The sequence below is a fragment of the Melanerpes formicivorus genome, unplaced genomic scaffold, assembly GCF_026170545.1.
Source record: "Melanerpes formicivorus ecotype bairdi unplaced genomic scaffold, bMelFor1.0.p_v2 SCAF_12, whole genome shotgun sequence".
Taxonomy (NCBI): Eukaryota; Metazoa; Chordata; class Aves; order Piciformes; family Picidae; genus Melanerpes; species Melanerpes formicivorus.
Genome location: NW_027142364.1, coordinates 6,225,722 through 6,249,094, shown reverse-complemented (window position 1 = coordinate 6,249,094; position 23,373 = coordinate 6,225,722). Strand labels below are relative to the sequence as shown.

The 23,373-nt window shown below is 44.1% G+C and overlaps 1 protein-coding gene across 8 annotated transcripts in view; it reads right to left on the bottom strand.

The window, feature by feature from the left end:
• Positions 1–10,513: 10,513 nt before the first annotated feature.
• Positions 10,514–23,373, bottom strand: part of LOC137444413 (calcium-activated potassium channel subunit beta-2) — a 169,100-nt gene continuing 156,240 nt past the window's right edge. For all 8 annotated transcript variants that reach the window (XM_068145053.1, XM_068145050.1, XM_068145046.1 and 5 more), the window contains 3 exons: positions 22,035–22,205; positions 19,383–19,578; positions 10,514–12,972 (listed from right to left, as the gene is read on the bottom strand). In XM_068145053.1, coding sequence (XP_068001154.1) covers positions 12,688–12,972; positions 19,383–19,578; positions 22,035–22,205 — 652 coding nt within the window. In that variant the 3' untranslated portion in view covers positions 10,514–12,687. The remainder of the gene's footprint in view (positions 12,973–19,382; positions 19,579–22,034; positions 22,206–23,373) is intronic.

Genomic DNA, 23,373 nt, shown 5'->3' with positions numbered 1-23,373 from the left:
GATTCACTTGCTGGGCTCTTCTTGAACCCTGATTTACTTGAAGTCAGTGGAAGTTTGGCTGCTGATCTCAGTGGACCAAAGTGAGATGTCCAGACTGGAGGTTCTTCCCCTGAGAAGGTTGCTACTCCTTTGAGATTTGTGAAGGGCCATGCATTGTGCCCATGAAGGCAGATCCTGAACTTTATTTCTAAACAGGACAGACAACCTGCATGAGGGTTCTGTGGCCTCAGACTTACTTTTGGGCATACCTCCAAAGACAGATGTGTTGTCAGGGAAGGTGATGGTAGCTAGACCGAGGGTTGTGAATCTGATGTGCCCTGGCTACTGAGATCACAACACCTAGTTCTGCCTGTGCAGAGTGAGGCCCCCCAAATATCTTGTGTCCTGGGAAACCCCCATGTGGAAGCAGATGATCCTCATTTCTCTTGAGCAAAGCAGGATGCCTTGCTAATGCTGGGGGGGGAGGGTGGGGGGGAGTGGAGGGGGGCATGTGTGTGTTTAATTTCAACCCACCATTTACTCCTGTTTGCTGTTTGTCCTTTTACCTGTGTGCCTTCTCATTCCTTCCTGGAGGCTGCTTAATAAACCTTGGACTAATGGGATTCTCCCAAGGCAGTTTATATGCTGTGAAATAACACACTCTGTGACAGATACCCTGGTCTGTGTTTGGCTGTCAAGTGGGAGATAATGTCTAATCCTTGGAGGCTGAGACCCAGCAACTCCTTTGTGCAAGAATGAGCCAGAATGTGCTGGAGAGGAAAGAGAATGGCTTACAGTGAGAAAAGTGGTGCTGCTGGTACCAACCCACCTTTAAGTGTATGGTAAAGTGGTGCAGAAGATGTGGTAAGTAATGACACCAGTGCTCCGAGTTGGTTTTGCAGCCTTCTGAAGTTCTAGGGAACTCTGATTGTATTGTTCAGCTGTCTCGTGCCTTAATGGCTTTGAACTCTTGCTTGTAAGGGGAGTGGTGAAGGTGTTGCCTCTTAGTCATCACACTTTGCTTCCTGCTTAATCTGTGATGAATATAACAGAGCTTATGTGCATAGTGATTAAAAACATGTGGAGGAGTTGCAAAGTGCTCTTCCTTTTTGCTCACTAGATTTTGGATCCAGAGCTGCACAGCATCCAGTGGCACATGGGATCCTTTACTTTTGATATGGAGTTAAGTATACAAGTGGCTGGGCCTTGAAAGTGTTTTTATAAATGAATACAGAATAGTAATTGTAGTTATGCTAAAGAATATGCTCAAGCTGTGGCACTGGTTAGGCCACACCTTGAGTACTGTGTCCAGTTCTGGGCCCCTCAGTTTAGGAAAGATGTTGACTTGCTGGAACATGTCCAGAGAAGGGCAACAAAAATGGGGAGGGGTTTGGAGCACAAGCCCTTTGAGGAGAGGCTGAGAGAGCTGGGGTTGCTTAGCCTGCAGGAGAGGAAGCTCAGAGGAGATCTTATTGCTGTCTACAACTACCTGAAGGGAGGTTGTAGCCAGGTGGGGTCTGGTCTCTTCTCCCAGGCAACCAGCACCAAAACAAGAGGACACAGTCTCAAGCTGTGCCAAGGGAGGTTTAGGCTGGATGTTAGGAGGAGTCTTTCATAGAAAGAGATTTGCCATTGGAATGTGCTGCCTGGGGAGGTGGTGGAGTCACCATCACTGGAGGTGTTTAGGAAGAGACTGGATGGGGTGCTTAGTGCCATGGTTTAGTTGATTAGATAGTGTTGGATGATAGGCTGGACTCAATGATCTCAAAGGTCTCTTCCAGTCTGGTCTATTCTATTCTATTCTATTCTATTCTATTCTATTCTATTCTATTCTATTCTATTCTATTCTATTCTATTCTATTCTATTCTAATAGCCAGGCTGGAAACTTTTAAGGAGAGAGATGATGAAACCTCACACCTTATTCATGTTCATTATCACAGGATATGCTAAAAAAATCTGCCCAGGAGACTTTCTTGAACACTTTAGCCTGAGTTGTGTGGGAAGCATGCTTTCAATTCTACAACATTTTAACTGGTGGGTTTTTTTCCTCCTATCCTGTGTAAGTGACGAAAAATGAAAATCTTCAACATTTTCTGTCAACTGAAAAACCTGAGAAAAGATATTAAATTTGGGTCAAGATAAATAGCTCAGTGGGATAGTGGCAGATCACTCCATCCAGGTTCAAATTTTGTGTGTGTGTTTGGTTGTTGGGTTTTTTTTGTTTTCCAAACCAAATTAATCTGACTTTCATAGAATCATAGAATCAATAAGGTTGGAAAAGACCTCAAAGATCATCAAGTCCAACCCAAGACCTCATGACTACTAAACCATGGCATCAAGTGCCACATCCAATCCCCTCTTGAATACCTCCAGGGAGGTGACTCCATCACCCCCCTGGGCAGCACATTCCAATGGCTAACAACTCTCTGTGAAGAACTTTCTCCTCACCTCCAGCCTAAACTTCCCCTGACACAGTTTGAGACTGTATCTTCTTGTTCTGGTGCTGGTTGCCTGGGAGAAGAGATCAACCCCCTCCTGGCTACAACCACCCTTCAGGTAGTTGTAGAGAGCAATAAGGTCTTCCCTGAGCCTCCTCTTCTCCAGGCTAAGCAACCCCAGCTCCCTCAGCCTCTCCTCATAGGGCTTGTGCTTGAGGCTTCTTATCAGCCTCATTGCCCTTCTCTGGACACATTCAAGAGTCTCAATGCCCTTCTTAAATTGAGGGGCCCAGAACTTGACACAGTTCTCAAACAAAATAGCAAGTACTCAAAACAAAATAGTACTCAAAATAGCAAGTAAGAAATGGTATCTTTAAAAATGAAGCTAGTTCAGGGTGAAGTCAATGGCAAAACCAATGTTTCAGCAGTTTTCTAACATTTTTCCTCTAAATGTATAAGAAATTGAGGACAGTCCTGAAAAACATAGCCACACTTTTTGATTTGGTTTGGTTTTAGCCTACAGCAGTGGCTCACCCTGCTGTGCTGTACCAGAGGGGAATGAACATACCTGCTTCCCTAAGTCTGTCCTGCCTGACTGCTCCTGGAGATGCTTCTAATTCTCACCTGTTTTTCTTCAACTTCCCAACTAAACAAACCTTTACAGTGTTTTGGATGTAAAAGCAGATTTCCAATCTCTGCTTATCTTTCTTATGAGTCATTTCCTGCTCTTCTGCCTGGAGACAGCCAGGCTGGACATACAGAGTTTGCAGAGCATTTTAGAATGAATATCTCTTAACTTCCATATTACAATAAAATCAGTAGTCAATGAAATATGCTAAATTTTCCCCTGAATAAATGTAGTTCAGTTAAAAATATATGCTCACCTACCAGCTCTCGGTATGAAAAGGAAGGGAGAACTATAAAAAGGAGAGAGGCTTGTATGGAGGGTACTGCAAATGTTAACACATTTTTTTTCAGTGTTTGGAGGAATTTGATTCATTTAAGGAAGCCTGATGTGAATTCACCTGGCAGCATTTCCAATTTCTTTTCAGTTGATTCGTGAAGGATGACAAAGCCCTTTGTGTGAAATAAGGTTTGTTTTCCACTCAACCACCACAAGCTGGGCTCAAAAACTGGCGTGTTGTGGGACCAGCACAAGGCCAGAGGCAGCGTGGCTTTGCTGGTCAGCAAGTGCAGCACCCAGCCCTCCTGGTTCACCGAGACTTCTCAAAACAAGAGAGGACACAGCACGTGAAAGCCAACTCACAATGGGCCAAGCTCTATGCCGACCATGCTCCTGGGGCTAAAATGTCGTGATGAGTCCACTCCCCGGTGCATTGGCCACCGGTTCTGCCTACAAGGTCCTCCCTAATTTGCAGCAGCTCAAACAATGGCCTCACATGGTGTGGCAGCTCCATTTTGTATATTAAAAAAAACCTAAGATGGTTTGGTTGAAAGCTCCCAGAATACATGAATACAAACCACTCCCTGGAGCAGCAGCATCTTCTGCACGGATGTCTGCACCCAGGAGTGGGGCTGGTATCTGGCAGCAGCTGCCCCACACAGGTAATGAGAATGGGTAAATGCTCCTTACTTCCTTCTCCTGCCCCCTGATTCAGTAGCTGTTGTACTCTGAGGCAGGTGCTGTGCTTTTCTCATAGTCAAGATCAGTGATGTTCTCTGAGATGATGATCACCTGAGCCTCCTTGAGTCCAGCTGGGGCTGCTACTGGTTACATCTGTGTGACTGTTTCTGCTCTTTGCTGATGGGTGGAAAAAATGGAAGAAATGTGTTGCTGGTCAGCCTCAAAAAATAGAAAATGTCCAAAATATTTGGTGAACCGAGCAATTGCTGATAGGTTGGGGTTTTTTTTCATGTCAGAGGAGCTAATTAATTTTATTTGTCAAGCTATTCTAATAGAAAACCTACTCCCACTCCTGGATCTTTGAAAGGCAACATGAATTCAAACTGAAAAATGGAAACATCTTGATTTTGAAACACCTAAACAAAATAATTGATGTTTGCTCCTGCTTTTCACTCTTTCCTGCACAACAAAAGCAATCTGGCCAAGTTTACATCCAGTTGTGAGGTGTTTGGGTACACCACAAACTGTGCCTGGTTTCTTTCTGAAAAATTGAATGCTGGGAAGTGACAAATGTTCAGTGGAGCAGAAAAGTGAGTGTGTTTTTTTTTCCCCCTCAATCCTTTGATAGATGATGAGCAGTACAGCAGCTAATGGAGAGCTGATGCTGCTGTGCTCAGACACTGAGTCTATGGAAAAAAAAATGTCCTGCTGCAAAGATATTGGTTCAATCCACTTGAATGGCTGCAGCTATTTTAATAAGGGCATGACTGTATGAGAAGGGAAATTAGCTGACCAGTTTTTAAGGTGGTATTACCTTGAGTTAATGGTAATGTTAATACCATTCCCTTTAGAGGTCATACTAGTACAGTTATATTGCATTAAGGCCACAATTTTCATTGTTAGATAAGTGCAGGAATCTGCTTGGACCAGACTTGGACCAACCAGTTCTTTCCCAGCAGCTTTTTACTCTGAGCTCTTCTGTGGCTGATGATGAGTATGGAGATGAGGAGGTGAAGCCAGCAGCACCCCAGCCTTCCCTTTGAACTTGATTCCCTTTTTGCCTCTCAGGTTTGAAATCACTGCATCTGTGTTTTCTCAAAATGTGTAGGCTCCTGTTTCCTGAGCCCTCTTCTCTCTCCATATTCTCTTCAAACTCACTGTGGAGTTGGGTACACTTGTGTGCTGGGTACATTTTGTGAGATAAAGTGACATCTCCTCAATTAGAAAAGCTAAACCAAAATAAGCTCTCCATTGTCCTAGCTGGTGACATTTACTAAATCTGCTGCAAGGTGCCAAGTTTCAGAGTATTACAGCAGGGATGTTCACACTTCAGCATCATGTTTGGATATTCTAGAACAGAAATAAGACCTGGCATAAATAATCTAATTAAGAAAATGACAACTATTAAAAGGCCATGTGAATTTAGCACCTGGAATACTTATGCATGCTTTAAATTCCAAAAGGGTGCCTCTTGTAGGCTCATAATGGCTGGGAAATGCTGCATTGCCATTTTCATATTGCACCTCTCCATTCCAGGGTTTGTCAACACTGGTTGTTCCCTGATGTCCCCAGTGACCAACTGGGACATCAAGATGTGGAATCATAGAATCAATAAGGTTGGAAAAGACCTCAAGGATCATCAAGTCCAACCTGTCACCCAACACTTCATGACTACTAAACCATGACACCAAGTGCCACATCCAATCCCCCCACACTTCCAGGGATGGTGACTCCACCACCTCCCCGGGAAGCACATTCCAATGGCTAACAACTCTCTCAGTGAAGAATTTTCTCCTCACCTCGAGCCTAAACTTCCCCTGGTGCAGTTTGAGACTGTGTTCTCTTGTTGTGGTGCTGATTGCCTGGGAGAAGAGATCAACCCTGTCCTGGCTACAACTTCTCTTCAGGTAGCTGCAGACAGCAATAAGGTCTTTCCTGAGCCTCCTCTTCTCCAGGCTGAGCAACCCCAGCTCTCTCAGCCTCTCCTCGTAGGGCTTGTGCTCAAGGCCTCTCGAGCATAATGTTTGTGCTGGGAAGGGTCAGGACCAGTCTCAGAGGCAAAGCAGATTTGCCTGATAACAGAACTTCACTACCCTGTGTTTCTCATTCATTTGGACTGCCTGCAGAAACACAGTTCCTTTTGCCAGGGAATAAATGTGCTATTAAAATGGAGGCAGAGGAAGAAATAGCACAGGCTGACATCCCCACTGACACACTACCTCACTTTGGGGCAACAGGGCTTGTCAGAAATCACATTTGCAATGGTAACACTTCGGTAAGGGGGTTAACCATGCCCGTGATCAGCTGGATAATTCCCTTTAAAATTATTGTTTTACCTCACTCCACGCAATTACTCAGGTTGTTTTCCCATCCCACAGATCTCTCCGTTAGTGTCAACAGAATGATTATAGACTGCAACGGCGTCAAGATGTTTCACCACAGCAGTGCTGGGGAAATGTTTATGGCTCGATGTGTTGAAAGCAACGTTTGATGTGTAAATGTCAGGAGCAATCAGCTTCCCTGTCACCAGGACCGGGACGCACAATGCAGGCACTGAAAATGTCACACGCAAAAATCAAGAGCTGCTTTATCACAGACCACGTAAATCATCCTGTAAAAGGCCAATGTCACTGGAGGTAATGGTGTGAAAAAGCCACAGTGTGGCCAGCAGGAGCAGGGAGGTCATTCTGCCCCTGTACACTGCACTGGTTAGGCCACACCTTGAGTCCTGTGTCCAGTTCTGGGCCCCTCAGTTTAGGAAGATGTTGACTTGCTGGAAGGTGTCCAGAGAAGGGCAACAAAGCTGGAGAGGGGTTTGGAACACAAGCCCTATGAGGAGAGATTGAGGGAGCTGGAGTTGCTTAGCCTGGAGAAGAGGAAGCTCAGAGGAGATCTTATTGCTGTCTACAACTACCTGAAGGGAGGCTGTAGCCAGGTGGGGTCTGGTCTCTTCTTTCAGGCAACCAGCACCAGAACAAGAGGACACAGTCTCAATCTGCACCAGGGGAAGTTTAGACTGGATGTTAGGAAGAAATTATTCACAGAAACAGTGATTGCCCATTGAAATGGGCTGCCTGGGGAGGTGGTGGAATTGCCATCATCGGAGGTGTTTAGGAGGAGACTTGATGGGGTGCTTCGTGCCATGGTTTAGTTGATTAAATTTTGTTGGATGATAGGTTGGACACAATCTTGAAGGTCTCTTCCAACATGGTTTATTCCATTCCATTCCATTCCATTCCAGTCTATTCATTTTGCTGGTGATGCCAGGCATCATTGCTGGCTTGTGAATTGCCATCAACAGCATGGTCCTTCCTTAGGCACCAGTAAGCGTGCTGAGATGAGCAAGGGACAGCTGAGGATGGCAACACCAAACGCAGATCAAACCTCTCTGCTTGAGAGGAAACCAACTTTATAAAGGATGAAATCGCTCCCAGAGAGCCAATTGGGCTATCTAGATAGGGGTCATGATCTTTTAGCAGCAGGAATAATAAAAAAAGAATAATTACAATAAGCATTCAGTAATTATAATATAGTATGTTAAGTAATAAGTAGTTATAATAGAATATTATAAGTAGTTAATTATGATAAAATATAAGTAAGTATATGTAAATATAAGTAATTGTAATACTATATTATAACTTGTAGTTAATTATAATAAAATATAAGTATGATGTATTTTTAATAATGGAGGACAAGTAATAGTGAATAAATAATAGAATAATATAGGATAAGTAATAATGAATAAGTAATAGAATAATATAGGATCACAGAATCACCAAATCACAGTATCACCAAGGTTGGAAGAGACCTCAAAGATCATCAAGTCCAACCTGTCACCCAAGACCTCATGACTAGACCATGGCACCAAGTGCCACGTCCAATCCCCTCTTGAACACCTCCAGGGATGGTGACTCCACCACCTCCCTGGGCAGCCCATTCCAATGGCTAACAACTCTCTCTGTGAAGAACTTTCTCCTCATCTCAGGCCTAAACTTCCCCTGGCACAGCTTGAGACTGTGTCCTCTTGTTCTGGTGCTGGTTGCCTGAAAGAAGAGACCAATCCCCACCTGGCTACAGCCTTCCTTCAGGTAGTTGTAGACAGCAGTAAGGTCTCCCCTGAGACTCCTCTTCTGCAGGCTAAGCAACCCCAGCTCCCTCAGCCTCTCCTCAAAGGGCTTGTGCTCCAAACCCCTCCCCAGCTTTGTTGCCCTTCTCTGGACACCTTCCAGCAAGTCAACATCTTTCCTAAACTGAGGGGCCCAGAACTGGACACAGGACTCAAGGTGTGGCCTAACCAGTGCAGTGTACAGGGGCAGAATGACCTCCCTGCTCCTGCTGTTTCTAAAACACTGTTTCTAAAACAGAGGTATGGGAACTGTTGCAGCCACTGTTTTGAGGGCAGCTGTTGGACACGTGCAGAGTGCTTGATTCCTTAGCTGACCAATTTCTCAGCATGCTGCATAGAGCAAAACAATAGCATGCCATGTGTACCAAGAACAACATCCTCACCTTGATACTCTTTGGGCTGCAGAAGCCACCTCCTTGACATGCTGGCACCGCTCATTGGGAAAAGATTTTAATTTATGTATGAGGTTGGGATTTATTGATTAAGTGATTGATAACAAAGAGCACAAAAATCAGTCACTGTGAGCTATAAGGCGGCCTAGGGGATTAGGGCTACTAGGGGCTTCTGCTTCTGTTAGTTAGGTACTTCTTTTGGCAAGGGCTTCGATTTAGGGATGCTGCTAGGGATATGCTTGGGACTTCTTTTAGCTGCTTCATCTGTTAAGGGCTTCTGGCACTTCTGCTGTAAGTGGGACCCTAAGACTCTGTAATGCTGGAGATTCTACAGTACAGCAATAAAGGACTTCTGGGAGGACTTCTGAGATTCTCTGCTCTCTACATTTCTATAATCTCATTGCTATACGGTAACAGGGTTTGTGCCTTCAGCTGTGTTGGAGAACAACAAATGGTGCCCATCATGGTTAGGAAGAATAACAGCTTGCTGCAGTGCTTTTGGAAGCCTATCTAGGTGAAAGGGGGTGGGAAGGGGAGGGGAGGGGGATGTCTCACCTAGATACTTCCCTTCTCAGCAAAACTTGCGGAATTTTGCCACAATGATGAGCATCTGCAGCCTGGAGCCCCTTTTGTCGTGGGCACCAGGCAATGAATCCCCATATCCCAACTGGGTATTGCTACTGGAACAACTGACAGTCCTGTGCCTGTGCAATAGAGCAGTGGGGGTACTGCACCAGTGGGGTGGGGGGTTCCCTTGTCTCTGCCCCCCCATCCATGCTGGCTCTGGCAGTGAGTCAGCTTTCTGCTGGCAGCTGAGTGGTTGAATAGAAGCTGCTGTCAGTCTACCAAAGACTGTACGAGTCCAGTCTCAGTGCCATCAGGGATGCCCAGATGTGCTGCTGAAGGTTTCTGCAAATCCCACAGATGGATCAAACCTGCACTTTGCAGACAAATCCATATATATTCCCTGTTGCATCAGAACTACGCATACCTTGGTAACAGAAGCTACAAAGGAAAAAAAAATCTGAAAGATTAAATATTTTTATTACATATTTTTGGAGCCCTGATTATACCCCCACCCTTCAGGAATTTATTTTTCTAAGGAAAATGATACTACTAATGACAGGATTGCAGGTTCATTTTCGCTGCTGAGAACTCTTATTTTTCTTTTCTTCTTTTGTGGTTTTTTTTTTACAGCTCATGTTACACTTGCATGACTTGAAAAGTTTTGTAACATCTTGAAATTTTTAATGCTACTTTGTGGAATATGAACTTATATATAGATGAGCTAGGCAGAAATCCTTGCTTTGCAGCCTTTTTGAGGGAAAAAAAACCATTATTTTCTTGGTTTATAGAATTACAAAATCAACCAGGTTGGAAAAGACCTTCAAGATCAAGTCCAACCTATCACCCAACACCATCTAATCAACTGAACCATGGATAAGTGCCTCATCCAGTCTTATTTTAAACACTTACAGGGATGGTGACTCCACCACCTCCCTGGCAGCCCATTCCAATGGCCAACCACTCTTTCTGTGAAGAATTTCTTCCTAACATCCAACCTAAATTGCAAAATTGTTTTAGAATCATAGAATTGTTGGGGTTGGAAGGGACCTCAAGGATCATCCATTTGCTACTGCCCTGCCACTGGGAGGGACACCTCATAATGCACCAGGTTGCCCAGAGCCACATATAGCCTGGCCATGAAAACTCCAAGGGATGTGACTTCTACCACCTCCCTGGGAAAACTGTTCCAGTGTCTCGCTGCCTTCATAGTGAAGAATTTTTTCCTAAAATCCAGTCTGAATCTCCCCATTTCTATCATTTTTTCCATTCTCCCTAGTCCAATCATTACCTGATACCCTAAAAGTCCCTCACCCACCCCATTTTCCCCCTTTTTCCTCTCAAACCCCAGAGCACCTGGGCTCTGTTGGAGTCTCTTCCCACCCCAGGTGTGGCCACTTGGCCCTCCCCACCCACTCCCCTATTTAATCCCCCCGAGGAGAGGCAGAAGCCCCAAGCTGAGCCCATCTGGGCTGAGGGATCCTCCTCATCACTGGTGAGTGCCCTTGGTGCACACTGGGTGATGGTGGTGGTGACAACAAAGGCCGGGGGGCCTGGTGGCCCCCCGGTTGTTAGGAACAGAATTGATTGCTACCTCAATATCATCCACGGGTGCTGGTTTGGCCTCCTTACTGGGGCTGAACTCCTCTGTGTGGTGTCTTGGCTGGTGAGGGTCTTGCCCCTGGCTCTGGGAAGGGTGCAAAAATGGTGGTCGTGGAGCAGGTGCTGTGTAGTCATGAGATATTATGCTAATTACACTATTTTTATCTGGAGGCCCCTTGAGTCTGCTCTCATCATTCAATAAATCTCTGCTTTTGTGCCTCATTTACAGACCATTTCTTCCCCCTCACTGCTGCTTTTCAGAAATAAGGAAGGAAAGGAAGAAAAAAAGCAATAAAGCATATCTGGAAAAATGCATTCACTTATCAATCAACTCTGAACAGGAAGCCTTCAGGAGGAGGGCAGGTTGGAAAGTGAGAATCACTTCTTATGAATCACAAGACACACTTCATAAAGAACAGGTTTGAATAGGTTTGTAAATGGTTTCTTTGAGCTACTGAGTAGTGAGTTTGCAGGGTGCTCGCAGGAGCTGCGTGGTGTTTGCCCTTCAGGATGGGTGCAAAGTGAGAAACTGCAAGAGGTGCCCTTCATACATAAGAAAGAATGCTTCATACAGGGGAATAAAAATGCATTATGCAGAAATTGTGACTATAGTGTGCATGAAATTCTGCTGGCAAGATCTCTGTGGTAAATATTTGACAGACAGGACAACATCTTATCCAGAATCTCAGTCATTCCAATAAATCATTGCACCTGAGCCTTTTAAATCCTAATTCATGTCAGCCACCATTGCATTGTGAGTTAAGGTCAGGAGAGATTTCCAGATGTATTATGATGATTATCTAACAATTCAGTTAATAGAGCCATAGAATTGGATGAGCTTTTTGTCAATTCTGATGTCACAGCAACAGAGACCTCTGACTGAAACAACATTATGAATATTGGATAGGATCCTGCAGTGCTGCTCCTCTGTGCTATGATATTGTCCAAGGATGAAGGTTATAAACACATGAGTTATACTGTTCTCGTTCTAGTAGGTAAAAACAAAGGGGAAAAAAAAAACAACATAATCAGGTTCCAATACACAGCTAGATATAATATAGCTTTTTCTTTATATATATATCTGTATATATATCAAGTAAAAAAATCTAAAATAGTTGGAAGTAAAAAATGAAAAAATAGCTGATTGTTGTTATTATTTTTTTTTTTCTTTACAGTGACATGGTAGCAAATACAAGACAAATGAGTAATAAACCTTTACATAAGGAGTTCTGGTCCCATCTCCATCAATAGGGCTCAGACTAGAATAGAAAATGGAACAAGGTGAATTTTGGCTTTTGGCTACAGCTTCTGCAAGTGACAATGATGATGTTAAGACAGAAGGAAATTTTTGTGTTTTATGTAAAATAAAACTCCAAAGTGTTTTCCAAAAGACCTTAAACACCTTGAACCGAGGGAGCAAGCACAAAGCATCACCAAGTCCTGCTGAGGCTGAAAATACTGTGTATGCTTATCCTGGCCTCAAAATATGCTCATTTTGTGTCATCTTACCATAAAACCCCACCACCTTATCAATAATAGATACATTTTTTTTCCATCTCTGCAGCCGATAATATAAAAGCAAAGCCACAAATCCATTGAATGGACTGAGCCAGGCATGAGACTTGCAGTGATGCACAAGTGGTTGGCTGCCCTTTGTCCAGTGGTGAATTTTCCCCAGAATCCTTTACACTGAAAAATGTCAATTGACTAAGCTTGGCAAAAGGTCACACTGAGCCCTATTTTGGCTGTAGAAAAGAAAGAAGTACTAGTCTCAGCATCAACCAAGATCATATAGACAGTCAACACAAAACAGTATTTTTCCCAGGTGTCTGCATAATAATAACATCATGTTTGCATATAGAACAGCTTTTGCATTATTGCTCTACTTATAAGAATATAAGGAACTCATAACAGACTTGCACATTACAAACTTAAGGTTCTTTGGTGAAGAATGAGAGAACAGTATTTTCACTGTAATTCAATCAGAGAAGTCTCCAGTTTTATCTGTTGATCCTTTGGATCCTCTCGCAAAGGAGGGAAAGGTATTGAGTCAGCTTTACCATGGCGACGATGGCAACCCCGCCAATCATCATGCAGGTGGGCCAGAAGAGGGAGTGGAACAGCACATTGGAGCTGTACAGTTTTGTTAATATCACATTCTTCTGAACACCTTCTGGGTCATAGAAGCAGGAGAAGCGTTGGTACTTCCTGAAGTTTTCCATCACGACATTCACCAGTGACATGGATTCCTCATAGTTCTTGCCGCACTTGGGTATGTATGAGCACTGGGAAGAGATTAGAGAGAGAGAGAAATGCATCTCCAAACCTGATACAATGTCTGTTTTCAGGTGCCAAACAGGGAAATCTCGAGATGATTATGCTTTTCATGATAAGAGTGGAACACTATTAAGCTAATAATAAATTTATCACAGACAAAACTCAATATTTTGCGCATCTCCAGAATTTCTCATTGGAGAACTTCCAAGTGCTGCTCAAACATTAATGCTTTAATCTGTACAGCAGCCTTGTGAGATAGGTGAACATATTATTATTGCCAATTTACACATGCAGAAATGGAGCTGATGAAGTACCTCTTCATCTTAAGTGGCATGCATATGTTCATAGTTAGGTGGGCAATTGACTCTTTGTAAATACAAATCTGGCAGCTCAGATCTCACTTGGATCAGATCAAAGTGATTGTAGTGGACACAGGAATTCACCCACAGAGGAGAAGGCTGATGAGAGAGCTTCATACAGATTATATTAATTTTTTTTTTTCCCTTGGGGAGTAATTCTTCAGGGACAAGCAGACTTGGAGAAATATTGTCTTCCTACTGAGAACCCAGAAGACTTTGATTCAACCTTTGGTTGAAAATCAGCCTGACTATTAGGCTGGCTCTTAGTCTTGCTTTTACTCTTGACCCCAGCTAAAATCCAACAGTCCCTTCTCTCTTAAGATGCTGCTTGAATGTCAATCTCAGTCACAAGGAACAGAAGATCTGGGAGTGACACTAAGAGTTTCAACCTGGCATTCCCGAAGAATGCTAAAGGCAAGTTAATTAAGCTGAAAGGCAAGCCTATAGAATCCAGGCGTTGAAGACATTCCAGGTAACATGCCCAATGAAGTAGTAGAGGCCATCCCTGGAGAGATTTAAGACCAGGCTTGGTGTGGCTCTGAGCAATCTCATCTAGTTGATGTCCCTGCTTAATACAGGGGGTTGGACTAGGTGACCTTTAGAGGTCCCTTCCAACCTGGTGCATTCTATGATTCTATGAACATGCAGGTTTGTGGCCTTGGCCTGTGCTGATCATTCTTTCAAAGAGCTAGTGTGGGATTGTGAAGTGGGAGACACACAAGAATTGAGGCCACATCTGGATTTTGACCTAGAGCAGAAACTTCTGGATTTACTGTTGCTGCTACTGGGCTGGAAGAGGATTGGTGAGAGCAGCTGAGGACCTCTCACTCCCTCCTCTTTTTAAGACACGTCCTCCCCTCCATGCTTGAAGATTTTCTAGAGCTGCACAATCCCTATGCAGGCAAGGACTGCTTCAGAAGGGGTGCAAATCTGCTGCTTAAGTTCTTGTTCAACGTGCATGGGGTGACCTAGCAGGTCACCTCTCCCTTGCAGTTATCAGTGACTGCAGGTCCCCACCATACTCCCAAACAGTGCTACCTAATCTGCTTGTCCTGGGCCAGCATCTCAAGTAATTTCAGATAATTTACCAATGAAAAAAATGTTTTGATTAAAAAAAATGTGACCTATGGCTTTTGATGATTGTTTTTTAATTCATTTTTGTGCTTTATGTCTCTCTGTTCTTTCTTATGACTATGCTGAGACTTCTTTTTTTTTCTTCTTCTTTTTGTAATTTACTGAGACAAGTCTCTAGTCCTCATAATGTTCAAAAGATTAATCTCATAACAGGATTTGATTGATTCATTGGCAAGTTTATTAGCAGAGAATGTGATTTGAAGCGCGACAGCAAGTTAGTCTGGCATTAGCAGACTGAAGCATTAAGGGTAGAGCATGGCATCACTGCCATTATGAATATTTCATAGGACTCTAGAAATTAGAGATGGAAAATATCAGAGAAGTAATATCTCATCCATCTTCCTGCTGATGCAGGTCTGGTCCCTCCAGGATATTCTCTTGCACTCTGCCCAGTTTTGTCATAAATGTCCAAAGCCACAAGCCCTCTTCCAGTGCCTATGGCTCTTCAGCAGGTCACAATCTAAGAAACAGGACATTTCTCAGGGAAATGTCCCTCATTTTCTTTTACCAAATGATGTGCTGTTGCTGACATGACAGCAGTATTTCCAGCTTGGATTTTTGTTCTTGTGTTGTGGTTTTTTTTTTCTTGGGGTGCTCCTGGCTTCCTGCCATACCTCAACATCTCAGGGATAGCACAGGGCTGGTTCTGCCTTGCTGATGCCTCCTGTGTTGCATAGGTCACAGGCAGAAAAGGAGGTAGATATGGATAATGGGATGTTTGATATGTTCTTTGGTTTGATCTTTATTTAGTTTTCTCCAAAGCTTGGCTGGGAATTTTATATGCACAGCTGTTATGCTGTACCTGTGGATGTAGGCTACTAAATTGATGCTGTTTTAATACATGTCTGCATTGTCAAACACCTGGAGATCTGAAGTTAAACAATGTCTGGCACTCTACCTCAAGTGAGGATTCTGTGATACAACATGAGAAAAGTGGTTCTTGGTACATGCAATCTGATCACAACAAGGATGTACTAGACAGTCACAAAGAGAACTTACTACATTGTTGTTTCCAGCTCTACTTTCCTAAGGTAAAGGATTGGCTAGGTACCCTGTATGAACTACTTCTGGACATGTCCCATCCACTCAGTGTAGAGTTGCTCAGGGACTTGTCCAGTCAAGTTATGAATATGTCTAAGGGTGTAGGTTGCACAACACTTTCAGGCAAGCTGGGGGCAGTTTCATTTTAATCAGTGATGTCACATTGAAAATAATATTGCCAGAAAAGCCCCCAGCTCAGGCTGGGGAGTGAAATGTATGGCTCTTGTCATGCGTCTGCAGTTGGTGCTTGTATCCATGCTCAGCCTGCAAACTTTGACAGAACGTGCTGTGACAATCTTTGTGAGAAACTGCTTGGAATGTCAGTTTGCTGCACTTTTGGAAAGTGCAACAGGTTTGAACCAAAGGCTGAAGGAGGAGATTTGTGCCTGTGGTGGCCTGATACTAATTCTAGCTGACTGGTCCCAGCCCACAAATGGGTCTGCTGTGAAGAGCTGGCTCTGCTCCCGAACATCACTGCTCCTGTCCTGCAGCAGGCAAACCCCCTTCTGGGTGATAAATGGCTGGACCTTCAGCAGGAAGCCATGAGATCCCCCATAATTTCTGAGTCTCAGGCAGTTATTGCTGGCATAACCATGATTCTGGTGATTAAACCCTGCTTGTTATCTCACTTACAGAGCAAGAGTATAAATCAGCAGTAGTGCTGATGACATAAAAAGGATCAAAAGGGTGCAGTATGAGATTAAAATGAGGCCTCTAGAACTGTTTTAGCTACTGCAGCCCTCCCTCAGGGTGACAGCCTGGCTCTGGGGTCTAGGTGTGAGGGGACATTCACCAGTTTACCTCACACAGAGGCTCTTACATCCTCTGACAGCTGAGGCAGAAAAGTGTAGCCATAAAAGCATTTAAGCCACCATGGCTGCAGTATTGGCAGCGGGCTGGAGTTGTCCTGAAGGCTAGAGATAAAATATGCACACTGAGAGCAATGAAAAGCCATGAGCTTTTCCTGTGCTCCTGTGCTTTCCTGGGAAAGACTTGGACAGCAAGACAGGTATCCACTTACTTCCCACTGATTCCCACCAGACACTGCCAGCAGCAGGCTGCATGTCTCCATATAAATTGCACCCACTCCTTACTGTGCCCCATGACCTGACAGCCAGGTTAGACAGCAAGTCTCCTGGATTGATTGTTATTTAAAATCTAAGTGCATTTTGCTCCATCCACAGTAGCTGGCAGGGAGAGGAGAGAGACGGGCTCCAGATGCTGCTCTGCATGTGTGGCGCTGCTCATCGAGGCAGAGAGAATGGCAGGGGGATGCTGACCTTTTGAAGGTCACTGGTGTTGGCCTTGGAGGGTAAGCACTGTGCCCTACAACATCCTCGTTAATGTCAGGGCTCAGCTAGAGAGGAATGGGGTTTGTTTGTTTATTTGTCAAGGAGAACGATAGGAAAAGCAGACCTAAGTAGGTGAGTGGAGAGAAACGGCTAGCAGGCAGCCGGAGCAACCCAAAACCAGCGGCGCTCAGGGCCGCTCCTCCTGCTGCGTGGGGCCGCTCTCCAGCAGGAGCAGTGGGAGTGTCTGTCCAGGGAGCTACGATGGGTTGTGCCTATCTGAGTCTGGAGTCTATACTAATTCCAGCCAAGCACGAGAAGCCAGGTATTTTATAGACATTGCAAACTGCCATTCAAAACAGTGTTTGGATTCAGGTCACATCACTAGCACCGTGTCAGGAAAACCTAGGAATCCTCCTGAGAGCACAGCTTAACCTGTAAAACAACCTTGGGCTGGAGAAGTATTAACTATGCCTACATTAAATTAAGAGGAGGTGGCATCGGGGTGAATTTCAAAGTCCATTTCTCAAGCAAAAATCATCCGTAACAGGATGAGCAGTTTTATGTTGAATTTCTTTGACTTATTTGAATCCAGTGGAGCACAGAGACCAATCTGATCTATTTTAATCGAACTTTGGCATGAGCATCACTGGATTTTTCCTTCTGTCCCAGCAGAAAGTGGAGTCTGTCCTGCCGCAGGCTTTGTGAACTTTGAGTGCCTCTTTTCTGCCCTGACACTGAACCAGAGGGGAAGATGGGAGCACTCTTCTGCGTTTCACACTCCAAATCCAGAAGACTTTGACTCTCAGCCACAGGAACTAATTACCCAGCAGAATAACCAGCCCAGTGCAACCACGCCATGCTTTGACTAATTTTAATATCGCTTCATCTTAATATGCAGAAGTAATTTGGTCTGCTGAGCTGCTGCCAGAAATAGAAACACAATAGGTTAGGTTGTCAGCAGCCTGAACCAGGGCTCTGTTATTACGGCTGCGCTCTGCCAAGTGCCCATATTTTGGGGTTCGGTGACCTTGGAAAACTAAGTAGTTAATGCAAATCTGGCACTTGTAAGTCTAATGACTTAGCTGTGTCCTGGCTCACTGCAACCTCTGGCCTTAGGTACTGAGGCACTGTAGATATGAGGAAAGGAAGGTAGGCAGAGGGACGTTTCTTAGTCTGATCTTGCCTTGCTCCTCAGAGGGAGCAAACAGGCACCTGTGAGGAGGCAGTGGCTGCCTGGCTGTGATGCACAGCCCAGCGTCAGCTGCACAGCTGTAGCTGCGGCCAGCGGGGAGATGCCTTCTGTGTATCTGCCGCCTTCATTACAGCCTCCAGACAGGAGCTGTCTCCATCCCACCTGGATGGAGTTATGCTGGATTTTGTACTTGCTGAAGCAAAGAAAAGAATGCCCCTGCAGATATGGAATCATAGAATCATTTTGGTTGGAAAAGACCTTTAAGATCATTGAATCCAACCATTATCTAACTACCAAGTGTGGTGCTAAACCATGTCCCTCAGTAACACATCAATGCATTTTTTTTAAACGCTTCTAGGGATGATGAGTCAACTACCTCTGTGAGGAGCCTATCCCAGTGTTTGAGAACCCATTCAGAGAAGAAGTTTCTTCTAATTTCCAATCTAAATTTCCCTTGGTACAACTTGAGGCAATTTCCTCTCATCCTATCACTTTTTATTAGGGAGAAAACACTGACCCCCACCTCACTACAACCTCCTTTCAGGTAGTTGTAGATAGCAATAAGATCTCCCCTGAGGGTGAGGTTTCCCCTGAGCTTTCTCTTCTCCACAGTAAACACCAGTTCCCTCACCAGTTTCTCATGAGGTCTGTTTTCTTTAAAGGAGTTCTTTCGGCTCAGCATCTGGAATAAGGGAAGATGTGCAAGAAAGATGGGCTGACTCTTTGGTTTATATATACTCCAAAGCCAGGCCTCTTCTTTTAGTGCTGCTGCTTTTATCTTGACAGTCCCTGCTCATCAAATTTTCATCATCATTGCAGCATCCACAGGGGTAAGTGCTGTGCTGGGACCCCAGTGGCACAGATGGCCTCAGCAGAGATCTCAGGGGGCAGAGTTTGTCACCAGAGATTGAGGCAGAGACATGTCTGCTGTTAGACATGGGGCGCTCATCTCTGGCCATCACCTTGCCTGGACCTGTGTTAATTTTTATCCTCAGCACCATAGATGCTCTGAGCACATCACTGGGGTGTTTGCTATCATGTGGAGTCATACCCAGGTGAGAAGAGACTTGTGCACAGCTCCACAAGAATATCAGTATGACAAGTCCTCAGTGCCAGCCTGTGCCTGTAAAGCATGAATAAAGGATAAGGGAGGCTTCAGCCACTGGGGAACATCACCTGGTATGGGATGAACTACTCTCCCTGTGCAGGGTGGAGGCAGAAAACAGCCCTGCCTAGAGATGAGCTCAGTCTGTGCGCTGATTTCATCTTTCCCTGCTCCATACTTATCAGTGAAGGAGGAGCTGGAAGCCTTATGCTGCTTTAAAGCAAGGAATGGGTATAATAAGGTGAGCAGCCCTCCAGCAACCCATTTAGGAAGAAATGATATTCTGTGCTCCTACCTCAGAATTAATTTTCATTGTTTCCTCGGTGTGGTAGAGCAGAAGCTTCTGGCCAGAAGAGGTGAGATTAACATACACCTGGAGGCAGGGGTACTGAGAGATTTTCCAGCAGTCTGGACCACAGCTAAATGAGCAGTTGAAGGTTTCTGTGATGGATGCATTGAGGAGCGAGCACTGAGCTTCTTCTGTCCAGACACTAAGTAGGAAAAAAGAGACATTAGAGCATGGCAATAATGGGCAATAAGCAGTAAATGCAGCTCAGGCTTTCCATCAGGGATGCACCGGGGGCATGTTGTAGGAGATGGTACTTGTTGAAGGGCTTTGAGCAAAGGCTGGGCTCTCGCACATTGCAGACAGTGTATTATTCTGTGCTACACAAAGTTAGTGCTTTGGGCACAAAAAAAATGCCTGATTCTGTCATGTCTATGCGTAAATGAAAAGGTGATTGGAACTTTTATTCTAGAGAAGGTATGTCTGAAGCCAAAGGGACTCAGCAGATATATCAGTGACAAGAACTGAGCAGCCTACCCTGGGAAGAGTTCAACACACACGGGTGCTGCATATGGTGGGACACCTTTGACCAAGACTTGATGGTTAACCACTAAGTCCAGGTCAATTTAAAGTGAAGGCTGGGGGGATGACTGCATTACTAGGGTATGGATAGTCATTGCATGAAGAAACATTACCACACAAGTAATGCATGCAGCTCTGTGGAAAGGCTTTTACTGTGGCAGCCTGCTCAGTTTTTTCTAAGTTAAGTCAGCAGTTGTAATCATTCTGGAGGCTTTCAGCTTACCTCCAATTCAGCAAAGACTAAAACTGGAGCAATGGGGCCTGGATGTGCACTGGCAATAGTCACCTGGGTTTCTTGCATGTATTTAAAAATTTTCAGCTGTATTTTCCTTAGGGATGAGAGCAATGGGAAGGGCACACTAAGGGCTCTGTGAAAAAGCCTTCACAGGCTGGGAGAAGGTTTCACCTCAAGGCTCCCCTTTAACCCCACTCAACCCTTCAACTCGCACCCAGTATGGCTGCCCTGCCCCTCACCATGACTGGCTTGAGGGTATCCTTGCCCCTTTCAAACCTACAAATACCTTTATATCAAAAATTTCTGGCTAAGTCTCTTGGTATTTTACTTTGGCATTAATTCTGCTTGTATATTCTGCTTTACATTTATATGCTATGATTTCTGGGGGGAAATCAAGTGAAAGGATTATTCCCCCACCCCATCAGGCAGTACTTTGTTGGAGGGGTATTACTATCTGTAAAGGAGAATAAGCCTTAAGGACATTTGGCTGGTGCAAAGAGATGTGGCAGCAAAGGTTCCTGGTTTGTCATCTTCTCCTCACTTTTACCTTTGTGACTGCTGTTTCATTCATGCATGGGGGTAATAAAGTAACACCTACCTACATGAGACTTGTGAGAAGATGGAATATTTGAGACTTTGTAGGTGCTTTGATATCTTCTGGCAATTTTTCACATAGTTTGCAATATAAATCATCTCTTTCCACATGAGCAGTTTTGACCTTAGCAGCCTCTGCAATTGACCCTGATATTGCTGAAAGGTCTAGGAGAGCAATTTGGAAAAGCAAATGCTCTTAGATAATTAACAGGTCTTGATCTCTTTTTCAAAATCTAAACTTTGCCTGGATTTAAAAAGGAGACAAATACCTTTATCACACAAATTAGATGCTGCAAATCAATACAGTTTCATCTCTGGCACCATCTCTTTCCTTATCATTGCAGGGTCAAGAAGCAGTATTTTCTTGTAGATGCACCAATAAAACTGAAGCTGCTTACACTGGTTAAATGCAGGCATTTACTGTACATGTCTAAAGAAGAAGCCTGTGGTGGATAAGCCAAATCATGCCAGATGTTGGTTACTGTTTCAGGGTGGGTTTGGGCAGACATCCTCAGTCACACATTTTGCATTCTGCTAATTGCATTGATCAGGGCAGGAAAGAATATTGCCGACAGACTTCTTACAGTCTGGGCTGGATTCTGAATAGGGCTGGTGCTTGGAAACTGATTTTAAACACTGCTAATGAACCCAAGCCAAACTTTCTGCCCTGTAGCAGAGAAGAAAGTCAGAGAAGGCTTCAGCAAAATCAAGTGCAGTGCAGTAATGATAAAAGATGATCTTTCACTTTCAGCAAGTTACTATATTTCAGGAGGATTTCACTTGTTAGAATTAAAGCAATAATCTGCATGGAAAATTGCATACTACAAAGCAGCTCCATTTCTTCTGCAGATTAATTCTCCAGCCTCCATTTTTTTCTTGAGGCTGTCAAACATTTTTGCTCTTTTCTCCTGAGTTTGATGTGCTTTGCAACAGCAGCCCCTGAGATGCTTACAGGGTTCAGCAGATTGCTGGCCAGCTGATATGGATATTATACTGGTGTTAAACTGTGGCAAGTCTAAAGCCTATGGATCAAGATTTTGTCAAATAGGGATCTAATTTTTCCCTCACTTATGCCATTATTATTCAACTTGCTGTCACTGTAGTCATGTTTGATTTATACCGGGGTAGGGAAGTGCAGAACCTGACCTGTGCTATGGAAGGAAAAATTGTAAAACTTAAATAAAAAGAGTCAAAAGAATAAGCCACGTGGATAAGAGAGTGTGAGATCAGGGCAACCATGATGAAATTACCTTTGCATGTAAGACCGCAGCAAGGTGATTCCCAGGAGAAAGTACATCATGATAGAGCACACCATCATGGCCAGCCCGAGGAGTATGGCCCGGTCTTCTCCGGCTTTGAGGGCTGTGACTGTTTTCCTTTTGTCCAGTAGGTCGTGATCCCTGATTTTTTGGTAAATATTTCTGAGGTTGAAAACAATACATTTTTATGTGAAGTTCATGTTTACTCAATGAAGTCTCTACAGGGTGAGTAGTTCCACCTCCATACCCATCTCGTGGGAGAGAAAGGCTTAAGGGTCCTCAGGTGTCCTTTCGCATCGGATTCACTCTGACCTGGTGGAAACTTATTTATTTCCAAAATAAATTACAGACATTTCTGAAAAGGTAAAAATCTCTTACAGCAAATACAAAGATTAGACACTTGTGCCAGCTCAGTAAATCCTTCTTTGGTACAGCTTCATTGGCTCAGTTGAACTATACTGTGGGTGAATTTGACCTGTCAATGCCATCTTAGGCCCCTAGAAGTTGTTTAGGTATAGGAGGTGTCTTTTCTTCAGCTGAATATGGTAACAGGTCTTATGTTACCATCAGTAGAAAGTAGCCTGAAGAAAGTTGCCTCTAAAATTACCTGAAAGGACCATGTTAGCTTTTGATTCCATACAGGCTAGTGGTGGTTTGGGTAATTTTCCACCATGAGTGCAACTCAGAGCTCATGAAACACTGCAGGGATTTTGCAATTGGTTTCTGTGGGGCTTTATTTTTTGTTTTTATTGAGGGCTTATTAATTTTATTTATAAAATAGGTTTGTGCAAGCCCAGTTATTCATTGCAGTGAAAACCCTCACCAAAAATTATCCACCAGAGCTATTTGTTCTGGGATTAAAAAAAAAAAAAAAAGAAAGAAAGAAAAAAAAGAGAAGATACAGCAAACCATTCCCCCTTCAGCAGAGAGTCCTTTGCATTTTCTAACCATGAGTCCTCCTTTCATCTCTGAGCCTTTGATGATTCAATGGGTCATGAGGACACAATGGTGAAGAAGGAAATATTTGAGTACATTTCAAACACACTCAAACTTTGTGGGTTTAAAATGTACTTACAGACCTGAGGCTGGTCAAAATCTCCTGTGTTTTCTGTTATGGTTCTTTTGAATCGTCCAGGCAGCACCCGAAGCATGTGAACCGCACACCTCTGAGCCCTGGCACCACCATAACATGGACAGAGGAGTACACGTGGGAGAAGTTCCTCTTCTACTGTCTGCAAAATGGCAGGTGAGCAACATCAATGTCACTTTGGGCTCTAGCAAACCCACCGCTCGTTTAAGCTGAAACCATCAATTTTCACGCCACCTTGGG